General features: G+C 43.2%; 1 protein-coding gene across 2 annotated transcripts in view; it reads left to right on the top strand.

The window, feature by feature from the left end:
* Positions 1 to 23,361, top strand: part of TNIP3 (TNFAIP3 interacting protein 3) — a 50,882-nt gene extending 27,521 nt beyond the window's left edge. Inside the window, exons 4-13 of one of the 2 annotated variants that reach the window (XM_027902785.1) lie at positions 3,901 to 3,987; positions 5,269 to 5,358; positions 6,185 to 6,250; positions 7,014 to 7,145; positions 9,653 to 9,781; positions 11,970 to 12,086; positions 14,275 to 14,400; positions 15,963 to 16,127; positions 18,591 to 18,651; positions 23,250 to 23,361. In XM_027902785.1, coding sequence (XP_027758586.1) covers positions 3,901 to 3,987; positions 5,269 to 5,358; positions 6,185 to 6,250; positions 7,014 to 7,145; positions 9,653 to 9,781; positions 11,970 to 12,086; positions 14,275 to 14,400; positions 15,963 to 16,127; positions 18,591 to 18,651; positions 23,250 to 23,281 — 1,005 coding nt within the window. In that variant the 3' untranslated portion in view covers positions 23,282 to 23,361. The remainder of the gene's footprint in view (positions 1 to 3,900; positions 3,988 to 5,268; positions 5,359 to 6,184; positions 6,251 to 7,013; positions 7,146 to 9,652; positions 9,782 to 11,969; positions 12,087 to 14,274; positions 14,401 to 15,962; positions 16,128 to 18,590; positions 18,652 to 23,249) is intronic. The other variant, XM_027902786.1, reaches the window with a different exon arrangement.
* The last annotated feature ends 2,688 nt before the right edge of the window (positions 23,362 to 26,049 follow it).

Below are 26,049 nucleotides of genomic sequence, written 5' to 3'. Positions count from 1 at the left end.
TAATAATGAAACAAATTGTGGCCTTCCCTGTAGTGTTGGTCCTTCATCAGGAAATTATTTGGCAGAGCCAGCAAGTTATTTTCATTCTGTACCTTCTATCAGGAGGGAAGAGTACAAATTGCACTCTGCAAAATGGCATTTCCATCTGGGCTTAAATTGCTTTCAAGGCTTACCTGCAAATGCCTGTAAACAAATTCCCCTTCTTGCTGGGATTTTTTTTTTTCCATAGGAATTTATGATATTAGTGCGGTTTTAAATGGAAATGTTTGAGAGAGATGAAATGATGAAATGTAGGTCTGCAGAATGAACCCATTCTCAGCACATCCTATGATTCCATCATCTGTACTGCTTTAATTGCAGCTTGTCAGGGCGCTGCATTCTCCACACTGAGAGAGGGAGAAGATTTGCATCAAAAGACAAATATTACCCAAACGTACTAATGCGGAATATATTGAGTATATCTAGAGCCCCATCAAGATTTTGAACACAGGAGGGATGTTTTCTGGGGGAGGTGAGGGTGGATAAAAGTATCAAATAGGAAGGGATAACTGGCAGTGCGTGAACATAAAATAAATTTGCAGAGATACTGTATTTCATAGGAACAATTGATAAAAAAAAAAAAAAAAAGGCCACGATAAACTTTCAAGCACCTAACCTGTTTTGGGTGTGAAGTGAGAGAAAAAACAAATCATTCAAGGGCTATCTGTACTCACAACCACCATGTTGTAAACTAAACAAATAGCCTGTTTGCCACAGTTCCAAATGATCACCCAGTTACTGTTCCAGGGAACTGGGATTTTCATCATCAAGCCTGACTTCCCGAACTCTTGGGTGCTTGAGTAGCCATGCCCTTGTGGCTGGTCTCCTTGGCACTGGTGGAAACCAGTGGATAAAAGGAAATGCTGAAACATTTCCCTGAAACAAAGGAAGTGCTGTGCCAGGTTTTCCTTGCCCAGAAGTCTTTGCTCTAATTTGATCTGGTTGCCACCTATTAAGACACGCGTTGGCATCCGCACGTGTTTTCTGTGTCGGAGGCAGTTCAGAACTGAGCAGCACAAGAGGCTGAGGCTGACACACTTACTGAAGGGAAAATCCCTTTCCAGCACACTTCTGTGGTGAAGCACATGGAGCAGGCTGGGACAGGAAGAGCTGTGTTCTTGTTCTGGTTTAAGAGCTGATTTTATTCTGCAACCAAAACCTCTCGTTTCTCACCATTTCACCACGGGCGCCGGAATGGGAAAAGGGGTTGTGATGGATATTGTGGCGTAACAGCAGCTTCAGGAATAGAGCCCAAACCAAAGCTCAGCCAGCACAGAAGCAAACAAAAAGTTCTCCAGAAGCTGCGAATTTTTAATCCAAGTAATCTCGGAATTAATCTGATTTCTACAATAACAGCACAATAAAAAAAAAAAAGAAAAATTAAAAAAAATTCCCCAACAAACCTCACAGAGGATATACGATCAGCTAGGGGGAAAAAAAAGAAGAAAAACAATGATTTTGCCATTTTATCATCATCAAGGAAGGTTCACATTTACTTGCATCAAACCTTTTAATAGGTCTTGGTTTCACTGCACTGAACAGACTAAATTTTCAGAAGTGACAAATGGCTTTCATTATCTTAATTCATGAGTGATATTTTGTAATACTGCAACAGAAGGCATTCCAGAATTAAGATTAAGATCCAGTACATTAAAAATGAGAGCTTTTATTTTCTTGTGGTGCCCATGCTTGCAGGAGGATTCAGTGTTGGCTACAGCTCCAAGGCTTTTGTTTTTCTCCCATTGCAAACTTTCCAAACATGGCTAAAAGACTTTTACACTCAGAAAGCTCAGGTCTTCCTAGAATACAAACTAAAATATTTCTCATTTTTAAACAGGGTGGTAAAGAAAACCCCAATATCAAAGCTGCTACTAAAAGAAATTACAGAATATTATAGAAGAGAAATTAATAACAAGCTTCTAATCAGTTCATCTGCCTTTGCCCTTGGAGGCAGGGTTTATGCTGCCTACTTGGGAGCAAACTCAGGGAGTCTCAGAGGGCAGCAAATCCTGCCTGGTCCCATTTCCTTCCTGGGAAAACATTTTCCATACCCGGCAGACTTTCAGGTTTGCGACTGCATTTACAGTCTGGTGGTCGACTGGAATCCTCAGAGCGATGTGTGTTTGGTTCCAGGGCTTCAAATGGAGTAGAAATGCCTTAGAATGTTTTTGTCTTTTTGACTTCTGCAGTCTGACAGTTGTCAAGAGCCCTTCTTTCAAGGATTTCTTACACAGCTCAGGTTTCTCAAGTGCTGTTGTACAACTGAGTTGCCCTTGACTGTATTGCTGCAGCCATAAACAAATGTGGTGTCTTTGTCTCTGCAATACCAACAAAAATGAACGTTGTCATCTCCCTCCGTTTCTTTTCAGTGCTATGAAGTGTTTCTCTAAAAACAGACAATGACTTTGCTTCAACCTTTCCCAGTTTTTGCTGGGAGAATGCCACCACCTCTGAAGAGCCTGAGATTTTGTTCCCTACTCACTGGCATTTAGTTTATAATCTGCAGTGTTGTTTCCTGGCGGGGATGTGCTCCAAGACTGGTTCTGGTATAGGCACGGATGAAACTCATTTGTTTTTTGATGGGTAGGATGACTCCCAGAGAGAATCTGAAATGTCTTTGTTAAAATAACTTTAAAAAAACCCCCACAAGTTTTCCAGCTATTCCATAAAGAAGGAAAAACTAAAAGGAATATCAGGGTAAGGAGGATTTATATCATATGCAAATATCATAAAGTGGTAGCTTTCTTCTAAATTGAAAAAAAAATTGGAGTTGCTTAGTCACACATTGTGAACCAGAGACCTGGAATGTGGCTGTTAAATTCCAGCATTTCACAGGATTGCTTCACTTTGTCTAAATCCTCTTCTGGAAACCAAAGGAAGGATTTACATTGTTTTAAGTCAAATTTCACAGGCTAGCTTTCATTCCATTCCTTGAAAAGTAAATAAGCAACCTCTGCAACCACTGAAAAAGCTGTAGACTTAGAGATCTTTGCACAATAATGAAAATGAGAGTTTTCTTTTATGTTTCCTTCTCGATTCCATTATTATTCAGAATTCCGAGACTGAAGGCGACAATACTTTGCACTTTCCTATTTCGTTCTGACTTTGTATGTGAAGTTTGTGGAAGCCTTTTCTTTGCTGATCTCTCCTGTGTATTTAACTCGGTAACTCTTTTCCCAAATGGGAAGCTAAGGCACAAATTTGGAGTGTTGGATACCTTGAGTACTCAAGTCCTGAGTAACTCAAATTTAGATCCACCTTAGGTAGCAGAAGAGCATAGAAGATGCCCTTAGGAGAGGAATAGCAACCCTGCCATTCTGCATCTTTGCACAGCTTTCCTCGAGGGAAGTAAATCCATTTTCCCATTATGGTTTTCCCCTAAACATTGTGAGGTTTGCAGGGGGCTGTGAACAGACTTGGCTGTCGCTCCTTTTCGAGCAGGGCTCGCTCTCTCCTAGTGTCACTTCATAGTTGCACTTACATAACTCCCTTTTCACAACTGGAAGCAGGGATTGAAAAGCCTGTGCTCTTATTTACTGAAAAAGCACATCTCCTTCCTTCCCTTAGCCTTGCAACTTCCCCTCTGGGGAGAAGTGGCCGGTCCATTGTGATTTACACGCACTCTGAGCAGAGAAAGAACTGCCTTGCCCGGCACATTAGTCACAAGCAGCGTGCTTCATCCTTTCTGGGAAGCCCCAGCCAAGAAGGAGGAAAAGGTTAAAAATCAGAATTCCACCCCTCGTTTCTGAACCTTGGCTGCTTCCACAGGCAGCACTCGTGGATCTCTTGGGTCTTAAAGCCGTTCTCCTGCTCCTTCAGCCAACAGAAAACATCTGTTCCGTTGCTCTTCTTCTTCCAAAGGTCCACAGTGAAACGGCCGCTCAGGGCCACCTTGGGTGCACGTGGGCAGGTGGGAGTGACATGGAAGCCCCAGCAGACCCCCTGGAAGTAAGTGACTTTTCTGGTTGTTCTCTGAAGAGTTTTCTGATTGTCAGTACAAAGAGGTTCGTTTTAGTGACCCAGAAACTTCTGTGAGCAATATTCAGGCTGGTTGGTGCTAAGGGTATGTACAGTTGTGAGATGTGTGAGTTGTCTTGTTCATATTAATATTAATCTTCAATATGCAATTAAATATGTGCCTAAGCAATTCAGCATCTGAATACCTCCACTGGCTGCCAGGTATCACTTCAGATGCTTTAAGTTAAACATGTCTATGAACTACAAGAAGAGGGATTAAGTGTTTCCTGCCTTGGAAGTCAAGGATTCCGCATTTGAGCTCAGCAGGACTGGCCACAGGGCAAATATGTGGTCAGGATTTTTGCCTGTGAAAAGACACAACAGAACTCTCCTTTGATCCTCCTTGGTGTTTGGCATGAAACTCTCTAGCTGAAGAAAATTAATGTCAGGAGATTCGAGGCCTCAAAAGTGGTCACACTTTTATTCTGGTTTTTCATGTGCTGGTTGAGGATTTAGGGAGGGAAACAAATCTCCCTGAGCAGGCATCTGAACATAGCATGTTTGGGTTTTTTTGTGAGCATATCTCTTTTTTCCAGTGCAGTTTCCCTCTGTCTCTAATAGATCACATGTCTGTTTTCATGGCAGTTCATAGAAATTGGAAATTATGATTATTTCTTGGAAATTATGATCTGTGACACTGCCGTGACGAAAAGGAGGGTTGTTGCTCTTGTCCTGCATGGGTGGACCTCCATACTTTAAAAAACAGTTGCAGGCTGATTTCCTAATTTCTCCCAATGGCTTATTTGTTTTCTGGATTGTTTGCTTTGAGCCCCCTGTGCTAAAGTTGGGCCTGCAAACACTTAGCAGGGGCAATGCTACTAATTACTCTGCTCCTTGTAAATGAAGGGAATTACGCCCACTTCAGCTGACGCTCAACTTTTGTGGCTCGTACCAATTGTTTAAATTACCATCTGCAAGATAATTAAAATCCAATTTTCTGTGTTCTGTGCCTCAGATGGCACAAATAGATAGGATTTGGTTTGTTTCAGGGGCTGTTTTCAGAATGTTTCCATTAAAACACTGGCTAAGCAAGGTTAAGGCAGATGCACACTTCAGAATCCTCTCTCAGTAGGTGTGAGGGTAGCAACATACGAATGCAATGCAGGAAAAAGTTCCTGTTTCAGTTCCTTTACGTGCACCTGCCAGGGTGGATGGAGCTTTACGTGATAATCGTGCCCAAAGCATGAATTTCTGAACATTTCTTCTCTGCAGTCAAGGCACACGTTACTGAGCAGAAAGAAGACTTCATCACCCACCTCTCTGGAACAGCAGATCCTCTCACTGGAAAGGCAGAGACAAGAGGTAACCTTGGATATACCCTTAACATTTACAGATAGATCCTCTAAGGCAGACATGACAATATCAGTGATGGAGGCAGGAAATCACTGGATGTGTTGTCACTGTTAATTACACTGTATTTAAGCTGCTGGTTGTTTTATCCACCAGTCCAGCAAGGCCTGTGTTCTTCCCCTGATAATCTCATCCTGTGCTCTTGTCAGATAATTTCTATGTGGATACTTTCTGCTTTGCATTTCTTCACAGCTTGAAGTGTGCAAGCACTTAAAATGACACATAAAACTAGTTCCTAGTTCTCTGTACCACACTAGGCAGAGTTATGTTTAAACTGCTCCTAAAAAAAAAAGACCAAGGAACAGCTGTGAGTAGTAGCCAGTGGTGTCTTGGTCCCAGGGAGCAGCAAAGTGGGAGCTGGTCTTTTGCTGAGCATCCTAAAGAGTGACCTTATATCCTTCAGTTCATTTGTTTGGAGACAAAGAAATTCTCATTGGAAATGTGTTTATGGAACTTAAAGCAAACCAGCAGGGAAGTCCTTGACCATTCTGGAGTTGCAGCTTGGGATGGGGTACAGTGCTGCCAGTGATTCACCTGGAGCTTATGGTGCATTTGCATATTTCCTGAGTGTTCCTGTGCTTTAGCTGGAATACCAAAGCACTGGCAGATGGGCTGGAAAGCTTGCCAGACCTTAAACTTGCTTTTTCTGGAATGAACTGGCCAGATGATGAGGAGGTTGTGAGCAATCATAGGTGGGGGATTAGAATGCCTATCTATTTTTGATTTATTGACAATGTTGAAATAAAGGTTATTAACTGTGACTTCCTGGTAATTACAGCTTCTGGAGGTGAACAAGCAATGGGATCATCAATTTAGAACCATGAAACAGCTCTATGAAAAGCAGGTAACACTGCTGATGACTTCTATTCAATATGTATGTCACCTGTTGACAGCTAAGTCTGTGTTTAAATACCACCCAGCCACAGCCATGGTCACATCAGCCTGCAGTGCCTGCTGTGCCCAGCCCCTGCTCCTCCTCCTCACAAATCTGTTGGTTCTTGTCCCATCTCTCCTGCCTGGCTTGGGAAGCCTGGGAGCTCCCTGGGGCCTTGCTGTAATGGGGGAGCTCTCAGGTAAATCCTCTGTGAATGTTGCCCTCTGTAAGCAGGGACTGTCAAGAGGAATTGTAAATAAATACTTTTTCTTTCTTTCCTTTTTATTTTTTTTCTCCCCCAAGATCCCAGTGATGTAGCTTTTGTTCCTTGCTTATGGCTGTGTGGCATCAACTGCTGCAGCCATTATCATCAGCTGCCTGGTGAAGCTGACTGCTTGCAGCTTTGCCTGGTATTTATTCCCAAACCCAAGTTGGTTCATTGACTGACACTTCTCATCTACTGCTTCCTGCTCTGAGAAGGAAGTTTTCAGGATGACCTCATGCACTCATCAGGAAAATTTTCTCTCCGGTATTTTCCAACAAGCTTTACTGAGATCTGGATCATTTACTGTCTTTTTTTTTTTTTTTTTTCTCCCCCAAAGACAGGAGGAATTCAAATGGCTCTTCCTCATGTAGAATGGAGCTGTTTTATTCCTCTGGGCAGACACCTTGGAGGTGCTGTGCCTTTGGGAATCCCCAATCAGCCCACCATGGTCTGTCCCTTGCTTTTCAGCTGGCGGAGATGAGAGCAAGGCTGGACGTGTCGGAGAGGAGAGTGAGCGAGCTGGAGCAGGACAGGCATCGACAGCAGCCAGGGGATGAGAGGCTGGGAGTGCAGGGCAGAGAGAAGCTGTGGCAGGAAAAGGTAGGAGGGTGCACTCTGTCACCTCCTTTGTGCTCTGTGCTCAACACTCTCTTGCCTTTCATCGTTCTCTGCTCGTGCAGGGCCGAGCGTGGGCTGTGAGACGAGATGTGGTGTTGAGTGTTGTACCCACGGCAGTGGCTGCTGCTCTGCCTCATCAGAGAGCTGTGCACAGGGTGAGAGTCATTTCAGTAGAACCTGGCAGACAGCACAGCATTTGTGTGTGTGTGGGGAGGGAGTAAAAAGCAGACTGGTATGAACGCTGCAGAGATTTCCCTCCTCGCTGTTCAGGTAAGGGGGAATTGCTTTGTGCACAAAAATGCTACAGCTATTTCAAATGGAACAGGAGCATCATTGCAGGTGTTACACAAAGTGCTTGGCAATAAAGAGAATTCATCTCCAGACACTCAGATTTTGGTGTTGACAATATAGGCTGTTTCAGCTCCCTGCAAACGTTAGCAGCACAGTCAGTGCAGTTCTTGGGCCTGGTCAGCTGCTCTAGAGTGCTGTTCACCTCCCCCTGACAGTGGTTGGGCTCCTCTCTCAGGACTCCTTGGGCACTGGCTCTGGTGTATTCTTTTACATCTAAAAATTAAATCCCTAAGCTGAATTCCCACCTCAATAAAATCACCAGCCGGATTGATCAGCATGTTTATGCCTGACAAACACACAAAACTTTGCGCTCCATTTCCAAGCCCCAGGGAGGGGTGCTTCCCCTTCTCATTCCACTCCCTGGGATCACGTACTTGATGACCTCTCACAGGAGTTTCTGGCTGGTGATCTGATGGCTGAGGCTGGGCTTCTCTATTCACTTTGGTAACTTGAAGCAAACCTGCAAGCAAGTGGCAATTGCATCACTTGCAGGCTGAGATAAGATGTGAGTTCCCTGCTGCAGGAAAAGGAGTGCAAAGCCCTCAGCTTGTATCTGCATAAGCTGAACGTTCATCCTACCTGCTTATCCATTAGTGCTAGCTAAGCATGTACTTGATTTCCAACCAAGGGGACTCTGTGCATGTTTTAAAGCAAACTAAGTCATTCTGTACTTGCTGAATCGCTTCCTGTATTTGCTCTGAGTGTGGATTCGATGTGAGAAAATCCATCTTCTTCTTCATATTACTGCCTGCCTTTTAATATATGACATCTGGCAAAAATAGCCCTAACTGCCTTTTTAGAAAGATAAGGATGACAGAACATTGCTAAATTTTTTACTACATACATGAATAATGAAATGAGTGACAATGTAATCCAAAAATTTCTTAGGGGGACAGGTTAACCTGCGTGGAATTTCAGCCTTAGATCAGCAATTTCTTTAAAAGTTATTTATTTTTCTTCTCCCTTGGCATGACCATAGACAGGAATTAATGCATAATCACTGGAAAGTCTCGGAGTCAGAACACCTAAGATTCAGTTTTGAATAAGGCCCAGTAAGAACTTGGAATTCAGGTGGTTCGAAAACCTGAACAAAGTGGAGATACTTTATTCCTGGAGGTGCCAGCCTTTGAAAAGGAGAATATGTGGTAGGAGCTGGGAAAAGATACCATTCATATGCTGTCCTGTGCATGTGATTGTTTGATCCTGATTTTTTTATTCACATAAAGCAGCTGCAGAAGAAGACTTGAAATACTTTCTTTTTCTTTTGTAAAAAAGCTGTTATGTTTCATATATCCAAACAGCTTTGTTCCAAGACCAATCTGGCAAGAGTGGGCCAGTGAGGGATGTGTTACCCTGCACGGGAAGCTTATGGGATGCCATTTGCTTCAGGGCCTGATTTGGATCTCAGCTCCCTTCACTGTAAATGGAACAGAATAAGAGAGTCAAACTTACAGGTTGGCAACTGTGCCTTAATAATTCTTACAGTACCATCTTGGAAGGCTCTTGTGTAACTCCTGCTGCAAGCAGGGACATATTCCTGGTAGTTTGCTGGGAAGGCAACAGTGTAGGCATATGCACTAGGAACGGTCAGGCTGAAGTTCAACAGCTGTGGTGGGGTCACAAAAAGGTAGATTTTTAAGCCTTGATTGGTTGCATAGTAAATCTAGAGTGGGCTGAGACCCGTTTCATCTCTCCTGTAGTGAATGAAGCCCTCAGACTATGTGACACTGAGATCTGGTTTTGTCTTTGGTGTTGCATGGCACTGGGAATGGCTGGGACTCCTCCAGCATTTGACCTTATATAATATATGAGTGAAATGCAGGCCTGGGATAACTGTCTGCATGATTCTGCTCTGCTTGGCCTGCCAGCTTTCTCGTGCCTCTGTGTGACTGCAGAGAGCAGGGATTTAGCCTGGTGTGTGTTGTCTCTGTCCCATCATGTGGTGAGTGGCCAAAACAATTTCTTCAGGCTTTATCATATCTGGGCTTCCTGACTTCCTGTTGCCTCCCTTCCCAGCTGTGCCTGGGACAACAAAAATGCAGCACATCTGCGAGGCAGAAGATACTCTGAAAAATTGTTCTTGAGAAGCGTTTCCATCTGCGTTTCAGCAGCGTGTCTCTGTGTTTTTTGCATCCCAGGAAGAAACCAAAGTCCTGAGTGAAGCCCTGCATGAGGTGAGGGAGGAGAACAAGCTGCTGAAGCAGAAGAACGCCTCCCTGCTCAGAAAGAAGGAGCACTACGAGGGGGAAATAAGCCGTCTCAATAAGGTAGGAGCAGGAGTGAGCTGCTGACCAGGAGCTGTTCCTCTAATCCCAGGAGCTCCCTTGTCAGGCAGTGACACGACCAGATGCCCATCTTTCAAATCCTGGGTGAGCAAGGTAGCAAATCACGATCAGCTTTTGGAATTTGGGGAAACAAGCAAGACCTTAGTTAAGGTAATACCTGTTCCTGGCAGGCAGTAGGGCTGCACTGCAAAGAGGGAAGTTAACAGAATAATTGGCTTCTCCTGTGAAACCCCTCCACATTCCTAAGCTCTTTCTACATCCTCCCTCCTTAGAACAAAAGGGAAATGGCACAGAGATAACTTTATATGCACCGTGGTTAAAAAGAAGTCACACAGTTTTAAAACTGTTGTTTTCCTTGAGTTCTGTGTTTGACAACAATGGCTTCTCCTCACAAGACACAGTCCTGTCTTACTGTTTGTACCCATACATATATATATATATATTTACATTCATGCATACAAATATTATGTGTATTTATGTCTCACTGAGGAAATTCCATTAAATAGCTAAACGGGATTTTCTTTTTTTTTTAACTGAGGGAAAGTAATAAATGTAATTTTGTTTAATCAAAAGATCACATGAAGCAGTGGGTGTTTTCTAACAATTTTATATTTCATGGTGAGCCACAAACAACACTTCCTGAGGAAATGCACTGCAGTAACCATTGCTGTGTAACTTGAAGTGCTTTAACAAGCTAAAGGGCCGTGATGTGCAAAAGTCAGGCCAAAAAAACATAATAAAAAAATCTTTCAGAACATATGATCTTTAGCCCCTTTTGAAATGCATTGACAAGGACTTGCTCAAAGCCTCAGTGCAACTTTCGTTCAAGGTTCACTCGCTTTGTTTGCGAAACAACTTATTTCAGTGTTTTATTTTGCTGCCTTTCGATGTGCTTGGAATAAGACAGATGGGTAAACAGACCATTGTTTTAAATGAAGCATCGGTTTCATGTAACACACTTTCCCAACAGTAATTTACAGGATTTGCTGCGTGTTTGCATCCTTCAAATCTCGTGTCATGAATGCACATAAGACTGGAAGGGACCCTTTCAAGTCTAGTCCCCTGCTATTGCAGGTTCAGCCACTTGAAGTCATTACAAATTCTCTGAAATCAAACAACTTTTTCTTCTTTAATTTGAAATGATAAAGCAAAGTCTCACAGTATTGTTTCCAGATGCAGTTTGAAAAAATCACCTTATTTTTCTCTGATGTTAACATTTTAAATATTGAATTTTCTGGATTTTAATTTTTTTTTTCCCTCCATAATCCTGAGATGTAGAACCTCCTCAGAAAAGGTATTAAAAAGTGGCTTAAAATGGAGCAAAAAGAAGGTTAATCAGTCAGGTATCTGTATCTTCAAACTCCCATGCTGAATCTTATTTATGTATTGACATGGAACACAAGCTTTGCCACTATTATATCAATTTCTCTTCAGATAAAAAAACCTTCCTTTTCTATGCCTTCCATTGAAAAGGGCTTGTTTTTGATCGGCCTTCTGATAATTAATCAAAAATTATTCCAGTCCCAGGGAGAGCTGTGAAATGCTGTTAAAAACAACCAAAATCTGCTCAGAGCTAGGGCAGAATTTCGCTGTAAAACTGAGCACGAGTGGCACCGTGTTGTGTGTATTCCTGACTCCCTCTAGTGACAAGCTGTGGAGGCTACACCAAGTGCTCTCAAACAGGAGGGTTTGCTCTGTTCCAGTTGAAGAAATCTGTATTTTAAGTGCAAAAAAATATTTCAGACCAACTTTCCCACAGTCACATTTTAAGACCATCTTTAAATAATCTTTTTATTTTCTTGGGTTTTTTTTTTGTTTGCTTGCTTTTGGCCTCAGCTGAGTTTGGGCACCTGTCTGTTTTCCCAAATTCCAGCTTGCACAGGGAAATGGTGTTTATGGATGAGATTTGCAGCTGTGATTTCCATAAGTAAATATTTTATATGGTTCTGAGTAAAAGCACAGTCCCCTAAATGACACTGGATGTAAGTGTGGTGTCTTTGGAAATGTGGACCCAGTCTTGGATATATGTTATTCATGGGGTTTATATCCACTGTATATAATAGAAGAAAATGCAAGCAAAGGGGAAACCTTCCAAGAATTTAAAAGGCTATTTTTTTTCCTTTTCAGGTAGTGAATCTCTGTTTAACATTTTTGCTGTCTGATGTTACAGGCCCTCCTGGACGTGCTGAAAAAGCAGCACTCACCTGTTCTTGGGACTCCCCCGGAGAAGGGTGACAGGAACAGCCTTGAGGAGATGAGAACCCAACTTGAAGTGCTGAGACAGCAGGTAAGAACAGCTGAAAGTCAGACTGGATGGATTTCACTCAGCATCATTTTGCCTCGTCTCCCAAGAACTGTGCCTGGTAGACTTGCTATGCAGAGTTTTTGAAAGGAAGTCTTGGGAAACTTTGCAGTTTTTCAACGTTTGCATCCATAGCCTACATCCCAATCTCTAGGGATGTGTATTTATTTCTTTTTAAATCTTTGTTCTGAATAGATGTGTATTTATTTCCTTTCAAATCTTTGTTCTGAGCAATTCAAGTGCTTTGTGCGCTGCCTTCCTTTCCATATGAAAGAACCCCTTTAAAAAACGTTATAGTTTTCTGATAATTTTACATTTGGGGTCTGGACAGTGTTAGGGTTGATGTTATTGACACACAAATGGATGTGATCAGAATGTGAATTTTATTCAGTGGGAATAAAATACTTGTTTCTGTCACGTTTGACAGCAGAGCCAGATTTTGCTCTCTAATGTAATGCTTGCCACATGCCAGAGACCAAAATCCTGCACTTGATTGTACAGTAATGACTTATTTCATTCTACACAATAAAATAGAGTAAACCAATTTTTTATTATTTTTTTTTCCCCCAGAATTCTCATGGGGTATCCATTCTAGGAATGTATATTTCTAGTTGTATAAATCAGCACAGTGAGCCCAGACGTGCTTGTACACGAAGCGGAGCAGGAGGCTGTAACTGTACGGAGAGGGGACTCCTGGGACAAAGAGTGACGTGGCAGGGCCTCACCAGGGCTGGGGTGTCATCAACCCATCCCTGCTCAGGACAGGAGAGAGGAAGGCATTCATTCCCTGGGAGGTGTCCCCCTCTTCCTCAGGGCAGCAGAATGTACGGCAAAGCTGTGCCAAAGGGGTTCCCTTGCAGCTCTGGCGGGCTGGGGAGCAAGAGGGAGGGAGGAGGGACAGAATCAGGAGGGAAGAAATGAGGAAACACTGAGGGGGGAAGCGTGTAGATGGACAAGGGACACAGGGATTTCAGCTTTGCCTCTGCCTTGGAGGGTCAGGGGTGTGCAGGCCTTCTCCACACGTGGGCTGTGGAGGGGAGTCCCCTCACAGCCACGCAGAAAGCCTTTGTTCTTTTTCCACGGTGTTATTCCAGAAGGAGGTTCTATCTAGTGGGGGACCATCGGCTCCAGAAAAACCCTGGCAAAAATTAGCAGCAAAAGGCAAGTTGTGAAAATAATTTAGGGAGCCCTGTGTTGACTTTTTTCTTCCCCCGAGGTATTAACATTTCTTTAGTCCTTCTGTGAAGTCGTAGTGCTGCTGCCAGCAAAAGGAAAACCGGATCTATCCGATGGGCACGGCAGGAGGCACAGCGAGCAAGGCCTTTGGAAACAGACTGTCAGCAGCTTTAGGGAGCAACCAAGAGGACATGAAAGGACTTCTGAAAGTTCTGGTGGTGGTTGCCACCCAGACATGCCTTTGCTGTTGTTTGTCAGTAGAAGTGCCACCAATCCCCAGCTCCTCACCAGGTGGATTCCTGCCTGTTAGCTGGAGGATTCAGCCAGTCAGATTAACACCAAATAATTGACAGATTTGTGCTTTGCTTCTTGCTGCCTGAGCCTGGGGTGGGCAGACATTTTTTTAGTGGGATGAAGCACTATGATTCCTGGGGACATAAAAAACAGCTAAACCATTCCATCCCTCAGCATTTGAAAGGAAACTTATCTTCTAGGAACCAGGTCAAACATCTGCATTTGCATTTTGAATTGTGTACCATTGCATTCCCCTCTGCTTCTCCACTGGGGCAGGGAGGTTCTTCCCCGATTGCTTGCACCTGAGATACAGGAGGGAAGAGAAAACTGGAAAAAGCGTTTGTAAAATCTTTGTCCTGCTACTGTTAATCCCTTAAAAAGCTCGATATTAGTATTTGCTGTTCTTGTTTATAACATTTAAAACTGATATTTGCCAGTCAGCCTTTTAAATTTCGAGGGTCTACAAGCAGTGAAGCTGTGGACTGTTCTGATTGACAGGTGCCAGAGGGGAATAGTCACTACTCGTCATTTTGTATCGGGCATAAAAAAAGACGAGGCAAACTTCTGGTTGTAGGATTGTCCAGAGGAGGGATCCCTTTGGAATGCACTCCACTACTGGGCAGTGTTTAAAAAGCAACCAGACAACAAAAAGTGGATGAAGTGGCTCTGCTGGGAGTCACATCCCCGGTATTAACGATTGCAGGTACAAATATACGAGGAAGACTTCCGGAAGGAGAGATCTGACCGAGAAAGACTCAGCGAGGAGAAAGAAGCGCTGCAGAAAGTGAACGAGAGATTGCAGTCTCAACTGAATAAACTCAGCTCTCAGGTATGAGGCAGGAGAAAGCTCCCCCTGCCAGCACATGTGCATTTTATTTTTATTTTCTCACTTTCCGCACAACTCGAGGCTTTCTGGCTTCCATTAATTGACATTGGATTTTATATGAGGTCACCACCTGGGATGAAATCATTCTGAAGTAATGCAGCAAGAAGATGAGAAACGATTAGAGAAGACTTCCAAAATGAGTAGATGAAGGGAGTATTCACTGCAAAAAACTTTTCAAACATATCTGAAAATGGAGGCGGCAGGGTCGGGGGGGGATGACCAAAAACAAATCCAGAGGACTTTGATTGTTCCACTGGCACTTGATATGAGAGTTACAACATCAAACAAACTTTTGAAATAAAGAGCTTCTGTAGTTAACCCTGACCTCTGCAATTGAATTACAGGGATGGTGATATCACTGAGGAACAAAATGGGCTCCATACAAATGAGCTGAGCGGCCGCCGCAATAATTTTTTTCTTGCAACATCCTTTTTATCTCTTCAAAGTGGTGTCAGTAGGAAGCCATAGTAAAATCATGGCATGCAAAACTCTGAGCTTTCTTAATCCCCATTAAAAAAAAAAAAATGACGAAATTTTGAGGTTTTCCTGCCTTGACAAAGTTGTGCAACGTTTGAAAAGAATGGCCGGTTACCGACACGTTCTGTGATGATTTATTGTCCTCCCCAGCGCTGTTGTGAAACAGAAACTTCAGGATTGACTTATTCTCAACCAGCATCAGTACTAGTAAGGTCTTGCTATAGTATCAGAGGCAGTGAATAGGGAAGTCTAAAAATAGGGCTAAAAGGCCTTTCCTGCTCCTCCCCAGGAGGATCAGGAGAAATGCCAACACCTGAAGGGGCTGTACAGGTGCTGGGTAACGTGTATGTACAACCTGTCTGTCCCTGCAGTGCATCAGCAGTTCACACTGGAGATCTTCTTGTTTGTCTCTTCCTGCCTCGGGATTTGATTAAACAGAGCTTGCGAAGGATTTTAAAGATGAGAGCAACCACACAAAATATTTATTAGTTTGCCTTCTTAAGTTGAATCGTTTGGTTGTGACTCACAGAATCACAGAATGTTAATCATCTTTTACCCCTCCTTCCTCTGTCCCGAGGCAAATTCCTGTTGACTGTACTGTAATGAAGAGGGCCTAAAGAAAAGGCAGGCCTAAATCTTGAGGCCACTGACTTTGGTCCTCTACCAAAATTATTTACTTTTCTTGTCATGCAAGTGTCCATGTAGTTCTGCTTCAAATTATTGAAAGCTACTGTGTGTAATGAAGATATAGAATACTCGAATATAGAACACTCCTAGAAATGCGCTTGTCATACCTCAAAACCAGTATTTTCCTCTCATAAAAAGTGTGCCAGGACTCTGGTGTAGCACTTTCTTAAATAATAATAAAAAAAAAAAGTAGTCAGGAGGGGCTGAACAGGCAGCATTGTGACCCAGTGCTGAGAGAGGATTGTTTCTTCCCCATTGCTTTCATTGGTGAATTTGTACTTGAATATTCTGTTGGTCGTTGCATCCTGCTGATGATGCATTTCTTCTTATTTTTGTGACAGACTAAAGACCTCCCAGCAGCACAGCCTGAGAGGCCCAGTTACCCACCTCCCCTCTTCCTCTCACCCTGTGTGAATTATGGGAGGTGTGGGATGCTCCTTCACTATGCAGATCCTCGAGTACAACCAGGGCCTTGCAGGGCACACGAACAGCAGCAGCAGCACTTGGTAAGGTTCCCACTGCTTCCTGTGTCCCAAGGGCACTGATTTTCTCTTGGCATGGTGACTATCACAGTGCCATCGACACCAGCAAGTCAATCTGTGGTTTCATGGTTTGTTGGTAGTTCCAGATTAATATCAAATTTACTTTGTCAAACACAATAACGCCACTCAGAAGAAAAATTGAGTTTTTTCGTTGTAAGGAACAATCGTACCTTAATTAGAAAATGGAAGCTGTTGGATTGAAGTCTTGCTGATTCCTTAGATAAATTCGCTTCTACAAAATATGTTCAGAGCCATTTCTAGCTGTATGGTTACCCACATTCAGGAATATGGATCTGCTCTCTGGAGCCCGGTTCTGAGCCTTCAACATAAAACAATAACAAACAAAGCAGCAGAAGTGGGAGGTGTATCTGAGTGTGGCTAACACCATGGGAAATTTGCCTTTTTTCCTGGCACACAACAGGGTCCTGTCTTCCTCAGCATGAGGAAGAATAGCTTTGCACTGGAACAGGGGGGAGTTTTCTATTGCAAGGAAAATGCTGCTTCAAAGAAAGGTATTTTTGAAGTGCTCTGGGTTCCCTAAGCAGGCTGTGCTTGTTCCAATCCAGTGAGAATGCATTTAAACGTGGCGAATGTCATTTTAAATACTCAGTGTCTGTTTCTGGCTGTAAAGCTGTCACATATGGAAAGATGCTCATTATTTGGGAAGTTATAGCCTTTTGAAAAATGCACGTAAGGCTTTCAGACTGCACTAACCCAATGGAAAGGCTGCGGTCAGACAAGTCATTTCTGTGCTTCAGGAGTGTGCTTATCTGCCTATTTATCAAAGCTGGGAGTTTTGCAGAATGTTTTTCACTGCAATTTGGACGCTGGCCCAGATTGTTTTGGCTCTTCTCCCTGAACTTCCATCACCTGGGTTTCTAATTCTGTGAGGGATCCCCGGGTTCATTTGGAACTCCCCGGTTCATGGTGACCCTTGTTTGAAATGCTGTGCCTGGGTGAGTGCAGCCCTGCTGCTCCGAGCCTTGGGAGCCTCCCTGAGCAATTTGTTAGCAGTGAAGGAAGGTGTTAGAATTTAATGAGTGTCCTGATACTTAATCCTGGGTGTTCAGTCTGAGCTTTTGCTTTTTCGGTCTTTTTATGTCTTGCACCTTTTCTTTCCTCTTTACACTGCCAGTGGAAACAGTTTGTTTAGTCTTGTTTCTGAAATTCATTCCAGTCTGTGTGCTGCAGGTAGGTATGAAGGAGAAGAGTTGATCAGAGAACAGAAAATCCACCAGAAACTCAAAAAAATCCAATGCAAATAAATGTAATTTGAGCCACCGGTGGGAAAAACACCTGTGCTAAAAGCAATGCAGCCTTGCTTTGTACCAAAGCCTGTTTTGTTTGCCCATAAGCACAGAATTAGTTAACAACTCCTGTGAATGGTGCAACTGAAGTGAAAATACAACAGCCCCTTCTGTCCTGAAGGATGAGAGTGATCACTGCTGTGTGAGTGCAGATGGCAGCAAAACAGCAAAGTTAAATCTGTTCTCTGTATCTGCAGCTTCATCCTGCCATCTTAATTTAGGCAAAACTTCTTTAGAATTCACTAAAATTTGTTTCCTACGTCTTGGAATCTGTAAGATTCCCCTTGACGTGACTCGGGATTTTGTCAGGTCAAACTCTGCAAAACGAGAATTATTTTTCCAGTTTAGCTGATCTGAAACAGCATTTCCCTGGAATTTGACAAGCTTGCATGGACTACTTACATCACAGACAGCCTAACCTGAAATGTCTGGTCCCAAGGTTGTTTTCCCTAGTGGTAGTTTGCTACTGATTTACCACAGTGTGTGTGGTATAAACTATAATGCGCTATTTCTTCCTTGCAAGATTTCCCTGGACAAAACTGTATTTGCATGTACATAAACTTTCCAACACTTACTCTTTTAAGAAAGATGGGAATTTTTTCTGCCTCACAATATTTTTCAGTAAGTTATTTGGTAACAGCTAGTGCTGTGAGGAAAGGGAGAGGGGGGAGGGAACTTAATTCCATGGCCAATTCCTGTCCCACTGAAGCACTTTACAGGTGTATTCGAACTGCAGCAGCTTCACCTGGCAGGTGCACCAGGTTCCTCTGGGGTGTTTTAGTACAGAGGTGCCTACTGGTATCTTCTGCACTTTAATCCTCAGCTCTTTTAAAGTCTGATTTGCTTCTGTGAGTCTTTCTTTCGATTTGTGGCATCTAGAAAGGTGTACACCCAAAATTCCTATGGGTGCAGCACCTAAACCCCGTGGCAGATCCAGAGACTTGGATCAGTGGAACCATAAAGCTGAATATATGATTTTTTTTTTTTTTTTGCAAACTACTTTTGTATGGGTACTGAAAAGCTTCACAGCACAATTATGTTTTTATCATGTCACTGTTCTTCTGTTTGAAGTGTCTGTGAAGGCCACATTGCTGCAATAATGTTTTATTGTTCTGTGCAGCCAGACTATCAGTGGTATGTTCCTGACCAGCTTCCGCCAGATGTGCAGCACAAGGCAGATGGTAAGACAGCAGCTGTTCAGAGCACATAGTAAATGTACTTTTCTTTTAAATGGAGGCCTTTGAGAGACACAGAGTAAACCGTGCTATCTATCTGCTGAGTGCCTATGTCACAGCTTTGCCTTGGGGAGGTTGGGGTATGTACCACACAGGTGAGCTTTCTAATGTAGCACCACCTATGCCACAGCTTTCAGCTTCCCTGCAATTCGTAAAACGTCTCTATTACACATTATAGCATCACACATTTGCCCCGTTAAACACCTGGTAATAGTCCTAAAGAAAAGATATGCTCAGAATTCTCCCTAGAGCTTCTGTTGCTCCAGCTGAGACCGAATCTGATGATGTGCCGACCCCGGGGGCCAGCGTGGGTTTACAAGTCCTTGGTAACAAAGTACAGGCTTTAGGATGTGGTTTCACCTTAAGAGCAAAATGCCCATTGCTGTTCTTGATCTGCTCTGATAGTTCAGGGTGCCAGGGCTGAAAATGAAGCCGTGTAAATGAACAGAGTTAAAGAACTGCTCCAGTGTCAGTGCAAACTATTCCTTGGAAACCAGGAGGGGTATTTAATATTTGTACGTGGACTTGAAACCATTCCTGGTTGCTTTGAAGTACTTGTTTCAAAAGATGGAATGCCAGGGAGCACAAGGAATCTCTCCTGGGGGGGAGTCTGCCATTCCATGGTACGAGTGGGTACCATATGGGGTGGCAGGGACTGGTGAGTCCAGAAGCTGTTTTGTATGATCTAGAAGAAGAAGATGGCTACAGAGGAACTATTCTCTTATTTATTGTTGTCCACATTTGCCCAGAACAGAGGGTTGGGTGGGAATGGAGCTTGCCAAAATGGCTGATGAGCTTCCCATAATTACATGGAAACTGTGTGGAGGGTTCTGATGTGGTCACAGGGAAAGTAGAGCTGTGACTGCGCAAGAGAATAGGAGATTAATTTTGCTGTTCCTCCCACTTAGACTTGAAGTGATTTACTGCACCGGAGGACACAGGGAGGATGTTTGTAACGGGGAATGAAACAAGGCCACCAACTGCAGCCGTGGGCCAGGGCAGTGCACTTGGGGGATCAGAGGAAAGAGACCCTGCTTGACTGTGACTTGACTTCTGGCTCCCTGAAAGAAAAACCTTTTAAAAATACATGTTCTGTCTTTCTGTTCCCATTCCTTACCCAGAACATCCAAATGCCTCCTTCTCAATGGGACAGTGAGGAGGACACTTGGAGACTTTCCCTGCCCTTTTTTCCTTCAGTGCCTCATTTCTTAATGAGTCCCATCATAGCACTGGGCTCTTTTTGTCTTGGCTGATAAAACAAAGATGATTTTATTAGCCATTGATCACACTGAAGTCCAGCTTCTATCAGTTAGAAGTCACTAGCCTGGGTTTGTGTGTTATATATAGTGGTCTCTATTAAATCTGCATGTAAGTATTTTGAGAGAGGTTTCAAAGATAGAAACCCCAAGAATATGTGATGACAAAGTATCCCAATGTTCCAGTTTCTTTGTTCTCTTTTGTGCAAGTGCTAATTACAAGGGTGGCTTTAAATGAGCCAGTATGTGCAGCAGCATTCCTGAATCTCATTTCTCGTCCTTCATTTTCTCATTAGATGATAAACTGACCAATAAATCTTATCTCTGCTGAGCTAAGACTTCATTATAGAAAAACAAATCAGCAGTGCAGCAACTTTTAGTCATCAAGCAGTTTTCTTTAGGAATGCTATTTCAGTAGACTGATATTTCCAAGGAAAAGCCTTAAGTTTTCCTTCGCAAATTTTCCTTTGACAACCAGGCATTTTTTTCTTAAGTCGTAATTATAAAATACAGGTCGCAGGTTGTGACTTTAGAGCTGAACAGAAGTGAAATGAATTGGGAAGCTCATGTTTTTTTGTAAGTTTGTTCTGCAGACTGCTGTTGTCCCCAGAGATGTGTTTTGGTGGTTGGCACAAGCCTGTGGAACAGTGTTGAGTCCAGCACTGAACTCTCAGGGTGGTGCGATGGTTTGGATCTGGCACTTTTTGATTTGAGCCCTTTCTAATTAGCTGGGAATAACTTCATCAGAATACAGGAAGGATGAGAGGAACGAGGTGAAAGGAGAAAGAAAAGCAGCCCTTGAAAAACTGCTCAAAAACTCAGATAACTCGTATCAGAGTTCGGCTTGTCTGTGAAGTTCGGCTTGTCTTCTCCATACCTTCCTAAACATGAAATATTCCATCTGAAAGCAGGCAGGGGAAAGATGGATAAGAATATTTTGTGTCCAGCCATGCTCCACGGGCGGGCTGCTGTGGAAATCAGGCTGCCAGGTAAAGACCACTCAGGGAGTCCTCACAGGGCAACCACCTGCAAAGCAGGATTAGGGGAAATCATCCAAAAAAAACCAAAGGTGTTTCCTTGAAGGTCCCAATAAAGGGGGGAAAGCAAGTGATAGGAGACAGGAAGAGATTAAAGGAAGATGATGAGATATTTTCTTACTGCACTGGCAATGTATTTCCAACAGAGTATCCCTTCTTTCCACCCCTGGGCTGGTCCCTCCCCAGGTGCTTTGCTGTGCAGGAAGCCTGGTCCTAAACCGAGCCTAAATTCTTCCAGCTTAGCCTTGTTCAACCAGCAACGCTGCCTTTGGAGGGACAGGAGCTCCTAAATCTCTCCGTGCTCACTCAGTGTTCCCGGAACTCTTCCTGAGCTTTTTGTTCTTGGTTCTGTTTGGATTTTGGGAGTGATTCGAGTTTAATTTTTAAGGAGCAAGGCGGAAAGTTTCCCGGCAAATGTACTTAATGTCACTTCATTTGGCAAGGAGTGTTGACCTCCTTCCTTATCCAACTGAGCAAAATTGAAAAGACAGTTGAGAAAAAAATTAAAAAAAAAAATAAATTGATTTTGGAGATTTTCCCTGAACCCAGTTTTGAAATGCAAAATTCTCTGGAAAAGAGGTTTATTGCTCAGAAGCCCACTCAGAGCAAGAACCCTTTTGCATGCCACAACTGCTGGCACGTGCTGCCTTTTGCTCTTTCAAAATTAATCTTGCTGCATTTGTTCTCTTGGCAGAAAGATTCCCAGCACATGTATTTAATGACCCCAGCCACCCCTTCAGAACCTCAGATATAAGTAATGGATTTCTGTGACCTGAGCTGTGTTGTTTTATGTCGGATCCAGTCATGCCAGGCATGGGGACAACCCAAAATATAGCCCTTTGCTTCATCTTGGCACGGTTTGGGAAAGCAGAAATCAACCTGCAGAGCCCCAAGGATGAGCACACGAAGCAGCAGGACGTGCCCACTTACTTACATTATAATCCCATCTCCTGTTCTCTTTCCACACTCTGCTGCTTTCCAGATTTTTGCCCTCGAGGTACCTAATTTGCTGCTAATGTTGTTATAATTACAGTTAATTGGAAGAAGAGGAGGGAGAAGTGTGGGTTTTTTTTTTTTTCCACTGAAAATAATGACATCTGTAGGGAGAGGGGGAAAAAATGAAAAAACTGAAAAATGGATTTGTGGAGCTCTTCAATGAAAACCAGACAGGGGGGGGAAAAAAATTAAAAAAAAAAAAAAAGTCAATTAATTGACATCTTAATTTTCCTGGAAAAAATCCCAGATCCTAAACATTTCTGGTATTAGCCTGTTCTCAGTGCATATGTTACATGAGAAATTACCAGTGCTCCCGAGTAGTTAAGACAGATTTAATTAGCAGCTTTACCATCCCCGTTGGGAATGAAAATGTGATTATTTTCAGCATTTTTTTACTGATACATCTCTATTTCTGCTACTGCAATGTACCAGGAAGGCCATCAGCACACCTGTGGTTTCTGAACTGCACAGCCTGTCAAGTTGCCTGTTTTGGAAAGGCGCCGCTTTTAAAAGTCAACTTTCTCTGCCTTGCACAAACGTGGCCCTTTTGGACCAGGTTTTCTGTGGTGTCCTCTTGGATCTCCTCAGCCCTGGGGGTTTGAAGTGAGGGAGGAGGTTACTGTGTAGCAGCAGATTCAAAACCCTGCTGGAAACATTTCACTCTTAATGTTTCTCTTGGAAGTGAAACGCTGCCTGCACTTGCACCTGTGTTACCAGAGGTGTGTCACAGCATCTCCAAAATGTTTTGGAACTTCAGGAAGCACGTGTTACACCAGCAATAGCGTATTTCCCTTCTTCAGTTTTGTTTTTTCCTAGCTTGAGTGAGTTACTCACAAACATGTGGTTTTTTTGAGCCACAGACACCTGCTTAGCCACAGGTACTGCTGCCTAATTGTTGCCTCTGTCATACTTACCTGCTCTCCTAGGAGCCCTGCTGAATGTCAGCTGAGCTTTTTAGAAGTCTGCAAAGGTTTTACCGGGGTAAATTAGGTCATTAGACCCTAATGTTTGCTGTCAATAAACCATCAGGACTAGATCAAAGTTGAGAGAAACTACTAGTGCACTCTGGTATCTCGACACTCTTTTGCTTCTTCACTCCTGCTGCCACTTGTAGTGAATTGATTCCAGTCTTGTAAGGATGTATGGATGTAGGGGTGTGTGTGTGTGTGAAAGTGTTACAAAACAGAGGGAAATGAATCACAAGTGAGTAGTTTTTCTCAGGCTCAAAATAATTCCAGTGGATTTCCTCGTGCAGATTCAGCCCCGGAGAAGGGAGCCCAGCGCTGACAGCCCGAGACCTGGAGAAGTGTAAACCAAAGGCTGCAAGCAAGTCTTCCAACTTCATTATTCCGTTTTCTTCTGGGTTTTTTTTTGGTTGTTTTGTTGGGTTTTTTCCCCTCAGCTCCTTATCTCCTCAGTGCATGTGATTTATGTGTGGTGAAATCCCTGCAGGGACAATAGGAAAGCAGATCATACAGGCTGGTGATCCTCAGGATCCCGTTAAACTCTGCTGGGAAGCGTTACTGCCCTTTGTTCTGGAGATGCTGTTTGTGCTGCCTGTGAGAATCTGCTAAAGAGCCTTATGAGAAAAGATGCAGCCCTTGCTGGGGATTCAGGCTGTCACATCTGCTTCGAATCCCAGAGCTTATAAACCAAATAGTGTTGGGATTTTGGTTGTTGTTGTTTGAGAATTATAAGAAGGGGGTTTGTTTGATACCAGGGAATGATTTGTTGATACCTCATCTCGAATCCTGTCATCTTTTTCTTGGTTGGTAAAAAGGAAATCTGCTTCAGTGTTTGAACACATTTGTGTAATTGTTATCAGGGTTCCAGCGATGCCAGGCCAGGTAAAAGGTGCCCCTTTATGAGCCCAGCTCAGCTCTCATTTTGTTTTGGCTCTAGAATTATATGAAAAAAAAGTAACCACAAGGTTTTTTCTGTGTGCACTTACTTGTATCAGAAGAACTTTAGTAGAAATATTTAATGGGTTTAACTCCTCGGTGAATATGACTTTATATTTCCAAATAATTCTTGTAATGAATTTGAACATCATTGTGTAACCTCTAACTGAAGAATAAAACCTGTGTTTTTTTTTTAAGTGGAATTGTATTTAGATGATTAAATTTTGTCAGAAAATTGTGGTATGGGGATGTTCACCAAATATTACTTCATAATCTACTTGCAAGATTGTCTCTTCCCTTCAGGCTTTTAAGAAGGCAGCTGCTGGGAGACAGGTACCTGAACCTGCTGGGACCCCACCTGAAAGAAGAATCCCATTTTTGCACCGTGAAGCCACAGGAGAGTCCTGCCTGCTTTCCTGATAGCTCAGGAGCAGTTAACGTGCACTGGGGTTCCCACACAAACAGTTTTTGCAGCTATGCAAAGACAGAGTCGTCAGCTGCGAGATTGCCTGCCCGTGTCGTTATTTCTGCTTTTGGAACAGGTATTTCCATTCCCTTCCGTATACAAAGGCCTGTGCATTGAATTAAGAACCTTCCAGGATTAAACATGTGCAGCATTTGATTTTGGGCTCAGTGGGGAGCAGTCCATGGGAAAGGATTCTTGTGCTTTTAGGCTGTAGAGCGATGGTGCCCACACGGATCCAAGCAATGCCATTCCTACCCCACAGTACGGATTCGGGGGGAATACAAGCAAAGCACTGAGCAGAGCAGCCTCTGGAGGGAAACTGCTTTTCCATGAGCTATTGAAAGTCAGAGTTTGACTGCAACACTGGCTACAGAATAAACTCCCGGGTCTCTGTAAGACAGAGAGAGAGAGGAGTTTTTATCTGTGCATGACTTTGGAGCTGGCCTGCAGACACCACAGCAGCAGATAATTTAAGCGGCAAACAATGGAACTGCGCTACTCCCGATTGGTGATTTGGCTAATAAGGGTGAGATCATGGAAAATGCTAATGAGGTGCCTTCGGAAAATCCAATTATAATGTAACCCAATTCAATGGGAGCTCTCAGCAGGTGCCCAGTGCTGTGGGCACAGCACCCCACGCTCAGAGGCGCCGTGAATGCCCCAAACAGCCGAGCTTCTGTGTGAGCTCTGGGGGGAGGCAGCAAGCCCCTGTTTCATTCAGTCCCACTGTTTCCCCTCAAACCGACCAGGCAGGTTTGCTCCTGCCCTTTGTGGTGCTTAACTCATCATCTGACAGCTTGTGCAAGCATTGTCTGCCCCAGCAGACGATTCAACACGGGCTATTCACTGGAAGAAAACGGTGTTTGCAGGGCTACCTTTTTTTAACTCTGCTCAGTAACAGGCTTTTAATGTTTGTCAGGCTTGGGCACAGCACTGAACTTCAACTCACACAGATCCTAACCCCTCTTAGTATAGGATATTCCTTTTTTTTTGTTACACTAGATTATTTGTATCTTTTAAAATGCCTATGAAATGCCTGTAAGCTGCTTTTCCTCTTGGTTTTCTTGGAGTGATGTATGTTTCCCAAATGCAGGTGCTGCCCCAAAGGACACGCTTTCTGCAGTGACCCAGGCAACTTGGAGAGGGTGAGTTATTTTAGTTAAAATCAACCATGGTGTTCTCAACAGGCCTTTTTCCTTCCCTGAGCTTTGCCATAAATGGATATCAGCACTCCCAGTTCTCCCTTAAAACCTTAGTGTCTTTGGGGAGTTTTTGTCCCTTTCTTTTTTTTTTTTTATTCCTGTGGTGATGAGACACCAACATATCCATGACTTGACGTTTTTTGTTTTAAGTGACCGCTATTTTGCTTCCCAAGTATTTTAAGCTCTGTGCCTTGCCGAGAATTTGTTGGTTTAAAATAGTCTTTTTCTTCTGAAGGCCTGAAGGTCCATTGGTGACACACAAGTCAATGTTTATTCCATTCCATATCTATTTCTTTCTACTTTTGTACTTAGATAATGTGTGGCATGATAGGAAGATTTCCTATAATAAGTATGTTGCCTGTCTTTATAAATCACTAAATGCCATCTCTCCTTAGTCTCAGGCAGTCATTTGTTTTAGGAAGACAAACTTGTTCCTTTGAAATGGCTGATAAAGTTGGGAGCTGTTTTAATGGCCTGGGAACAAGA

Source organism: Empidonax traillii, unplaced genomic scaffold, assembly GCF_003031625.1.
Source record: "Empidonax traillii isolate 1590-97213 ecotype Southwest subspecies unplaced genomic scaffold, ASM303162v1 scaffold910:size426884, whole genome shotgun sequence".
Lineage (NCBI taxonomy): Eukaryota > Metazoa > Chordata > Aves > Passeriformes > Tyrannidae > Empidonax > Empidonax traillii.
The sequence above is the reverse complement of the archived record's forward strand: the minus strand, read 5'-3'. Positions and strand labels throughout refer to the sequence as shown.